Raw genomic sequence first — 4,762 nt, forward strand, 5'->3', positions numbered from 1 at the left:
CATACATTATCTCACGTTAAGAAAAGTACATGTATTAATTTTGGATTATTTCTTCTTCCAGCTATGGCGTATTGTGTAACATTAACGCCGTATGTTATATAAAACTGGACAAAAGAGAAGGCATACTCCGTGGACCTTTTAATGTCAGTTTAATTGCATTGACAATATAGTAACTACATTGTATGGCTTAGTATGCATACATGTACGAGGCTATAGTTTTATTAAATTTTATTATGTTATTTATTAAATTTTTAAATTATAATTGTGTTCAAATGTCTGTTTGAATTTGCCTAGGTTGTATGGTGTATGTGTTTGTTCGTTTATTGGCGTTACATGTTATAGGGTGTGGTGTTTTGCGTATTCTGTAGACTTGCCTGCTGTATGTTGTGTTACAGTTTACACCATTTGATTTAAGTCCAAATTCCTTTTTTTGTTTTTTATTGGCAGTATTTTGTTATTTCTTTGTTGGACAGTTTTGACCGGAATATTATTGTTAGGGCAGTTAGCTACATTATCTTGTCTGTCAAGCTGTCCAACAAGCATTTTTACTCATCCCATTTTACTCTTCCCATTTTTACTCTTCCCATTTTTACTCATCCCATATTTACTCATCCCATTTTTATTCATCCCATTTTTACTCTTCCCATTTTTACTCATCCCATTTTTACTCATCCCATTTTTACTCTTCCCATTTTTACTCATCCCATTTTTACTTTTCCAGTTTTTACTCATCCCATTTTTACTCATCCCATTTTTATTCATCCCATTTTTACTCTTCCCATTTTTACTTTTCCAGTTTTTACTCATCCCATTTTTACTCTTCCCATTTTTACTCTTCCCATTTTTACTCATCCCATTTTTATTCATCCCATTTTTATTCATCCCATTTTTACTCTTCCCATTTTTACTTTTCCAGTTTTTACTCATCCCATTTTTACTCTTCCCATTTTTACTCATCCCATATTTACTCATCCCATTTTTACTCTTCCCATTTTTACTCTTCCCATTTTTACTCTTCCCATTTTTACTCATCCCATTTTTACTCATCCCATTTTTATTCATCCCATTTTTACTCTTCCCATTTTTACTCATCCCATTTTTACTCTTCCCATTTTTACTCATCCCATTTTTACTTTTCCAGTTTTTACTCATCCCATTTTTACTCATCCCATTTTTATTCATCCCATTTTTACTCTTCCCATTTTTACTTTTCCAGTTTTTACTCATCCCATTTTTACTCTTCCCATTTTTACTCTTCCCATTTTTATTCATCCCATTTTTATTCATCCCATTTTTACTCTTCCCATTTTTACTTTTCCAGTTTTTACTCATCCCATTTTTACTCTTCCCATTTTTACTCATCCCATATTTACTCATCCCATTTTTACTCTTCCCATTTTTACTCTTCCCATTTTTACTCATCCCATTTTTACTTTTCCAGTTTTTACTCATCCCATTTTTACTCTTCCCATTTTTATTCATCCCATTTTTACTCTTCCCATTTTTACTTTTCCAGTTTTTACTCATCCCATTTTTACTCTTCCCATTTTTACTCTTCCCATTTTTACTCATCCCATTTTTACTCTTCCCATATTTACTCATCCCATTTTTTACTCATCCCATTTTTACTTTTCCAGTTTTTACTCATCCCATTTTTACTCTGCCCATTTTTACTCTTCCCATTTTTACTCTTCCCATTTTTACTTATCCCATTTTTACTCATCCCATTTTTACTTTTCAAATTTTTACTCATCCCATTTTTACTTCTCCCATTTTTATTCATCCCATTTTTACTCTTCCCATTTTTACTCTTCCCATTTTTACTCATCCTATTTTTACTTTTCCAGTTTTTTTCAGACAGAACAAAGTAAGTTACTATTGATTCCCTGTAAATCACATTTATATTTCAGCCATAGAGCTAGAGGTCAATGTGCAACGTTTAGTTTGGAAATGGTTATTTTGGTGTTTTGGTATATTTACAGAATGAACATATTAGTAATTACAGAAGTAGCTACACATACTATGAAGTTTACTTACATCAGTTTTTAATTTCACAACTTGTGCTTTAAGTGTCAGAGGGCTCTGTGACACATAGTTATTTGACATATTTTATATATGTAATGGGTTATTTTATACATTTATATCCACAAAGATATATAAATATGATAGACTGTAGATTATTTCTATCCTTGTAATTCATATTTAATAGCTGAAATTTATAGTAATTGAGAAAAAATATTAGTGATATGTTTAATTGAAATCACTAAATATGTCCATCATTAATATCATAAAGGTTCTAGATATTGTGATAATTAGTTATTCCTTTAAGAATGGAATCATTGATGTGAATTATAGTAGCGAGTTATCTCCCCTAGTTATGTATGTGTGTAATTTCCACTGTTCGTCCTACTCAGTGTTCAGCATTTTTATATATATGTGGAATGAAATGGAATAAAGAACTCATATCTTATACCAGCGTTTCTAACATGCTAGGAAGCAATACGGTTACATACAACTGTATGACAAGTAATATTTATTTAGAAACATGCTGTATTTAACCTCGTTATATAAGTTGGGGCCACGAGTGTATTGGTTTCCATTAACGTTATTCTTTATTGCTTCCTTTGCAGCCATACAGGACCGCCTAGTTGTATATTATATAGTATATAATGTATGGTATATAGCACATTGTATAATAATACATGATATATATAGTAAGTGGTATACAATGTATATCACGTGGTATATAATACATGGTATATAATATATGGTATATACAAGATGTAGTACATGGTATCTGTATTACATGGTACATAATATATGGTCTATGTAATACATACATGTTGTATATAATATATGGTATATAACACATGGTATATGTAATATATAGTATATAATATATGGTATATAACACATGGTATATGTAATACATAGATGATATTGAATGGTTTCCCGTTTAATATAACATATATTTCACGAGTATGACAGAATATCGATATTTTCACGAGTGCGAAGCACGAGTGAAAAATATCGATTTATTTTGTCATACGAGTGAAATATATGTTATATTCACGGGAAACAATTAAATTTTCTTTTTATTGCATTTCATAAACTTATAAACAAAATAAAATTAAAAACATCGAAAAATTAATAGCGTCAAAAAGTGCGGGTATCCGTAATGACGTCATCTCTTTGTGACGTTACTCCACGTTAACACGGCGGCGCCATTTTGAAAGGACTGATCAACGCAATTTAAGCGTTTTCTACTGTTATATGGGAATCTGTGCATGAGTAGCTAACGTCAAGTGAGTATTTTGTCAAAAACTAGTCTGAAAATTTCAGATATACATGTACAGCAAATAACTAATTTATCTATCTCCGCTTCGATTGAAAAAATCGGCAAGTTTCAATGAGGTGAATACAAACGTCCGCTCTGATTGGTCAAAATGGAAGACTTATATTTTCACTGCTCATCGCTGCAGTGAAAATAGAAGTTTTATTTGTTTGATAAATTTCTATATTTCATTGGCAAAAATGCAATAAATGGTATATACTGATGGAGAGTAGTCCATTTCTTGTGTTTAGTAGTAATATTTCAACCGTTTGAGGGCCAGATATCCATTGGATATAATAACTCGGACGCCGCAAACCACGGTCCATTAATACAGGCAACGATATCATTATGGTATCTATACAGTATTGTAGATATCCTCTGGCGGGGGTAAATTTCAAGGCCACGATCATTGTGATTGTGTATAGAAGTATCAGACACAAGTGGTTTATAGAAGATGTTATTATTTATAGGGTTTCCGTTGTACCTTAGCGTACCTCTAATCGACGAGCATTTGGAGCCTATTAAAGTTCAACTTTAGAACAATTGTCATTTCCAAAGCACGTACATTGAGCTGCCCCAAACAGGAAACATTGTTAGCCGTGACTGCTGCCACAGCCAATGTCATCAGAGACGGAGATATTATCTCAACTCAATAATTCATAAATCACTTACAACCGTATTGTATTTGTTCGAGTTGTGTAGTTTTAAAAGAGGTTCCAGCATCAGATACTGATCTCACAACGAGGCTTCATTCCCTGTTATTTCGTTTAATTTGACCATATTGCCTGATAAATAAGACATATGGCTTCATTATCTTACAATAAATTTTGTAAGAACACAGCCATTGATCACATTACACACAATCCTAATAAATGATAATCGTTTAATTGGTAGCGTACTGTACTCAAACTCAGGGGCCTGGTAATAAAATATGATTTGTTACAAGAATTTAAGTCTTGCAGTGAGACAGTTATCTGATTTTATCAGCCCTGGAACAATTAAATCATCCAAAACTCAATATCAAGTGTGTAAACCGAACAAAACCAACAAGCCATTCATTCCCCTAAATTTGATGTAAATCTTTTCCGGAATCACCAAATCAAACTGGAGCTCGGACTGCGGATTAGTTTTTCACTGCATGATGTATATACACAGGTCAACCTGGTACAGATCGATGTTATCATTGTTCTACAAAAACATGGAATCTAGCCTCAGTTTTAATACGTTTGATGCTTTACAGTACATTATGTATTTGTAACTAAATTGTTTCCTACTCACACAAAGTAAATATACTCCAGATCTATATCTGGGTTATATGCTTCTTTTGTATCTGGGCTTGATACAGATATTGTGATTAGGCACGTAATGCTATTGTTGACTAGGATTAAATTAATTATTTCAAATTGGGATTAAGTAGGATTATTGTAA

General features: G+C 32.1%; 1 protein-coding gene across 1 annotated transcript; it reads right to left on the reverse strand.

Annotated features, from left to right (window-relative positions):
- Positions 1-549: 549 nt before the first annotated feature.
- On the reverse strand, positions 550-1,572 carry LOC117339030 (putative uncharacterized protein DDB_G0286901). The gene has a single exon (XM_033900394.1). It carries the CDS (start codon positions 1,570-1,572, stop codon positions 550-552), a length of 1,023 nt encoding a protein of 340 aa, XP_033756285.1.
- Positions 1,573-4,762: the final 3,190 nt, after the last annotated feature.

The sequence above is a fragment of the Pecten maximus genome, chromosome 12 (genome assembly GCF_902652985.1).
Source record: "Pecten maximus chromosome 12, xPecMax1.1, whole genome shotgun sequence".
Classification (NCBI taxonomy): domain Eukaryota; kingdom Metazoa; phylum Mollusca; class Bivalvia; order Pectinida; family Pectinidae; genus Pecten; species Pecten maximus.

Excerpts from the sequence above, each read along its gene's own strand:
- LOC117339030 (XM_033900394.1), bottom strand. The coding sequence starts at position 1,572 with ATGAGTAAAAATGGGAAGAGTAAAAATGGGAAGAGTAAAAATGGGATG.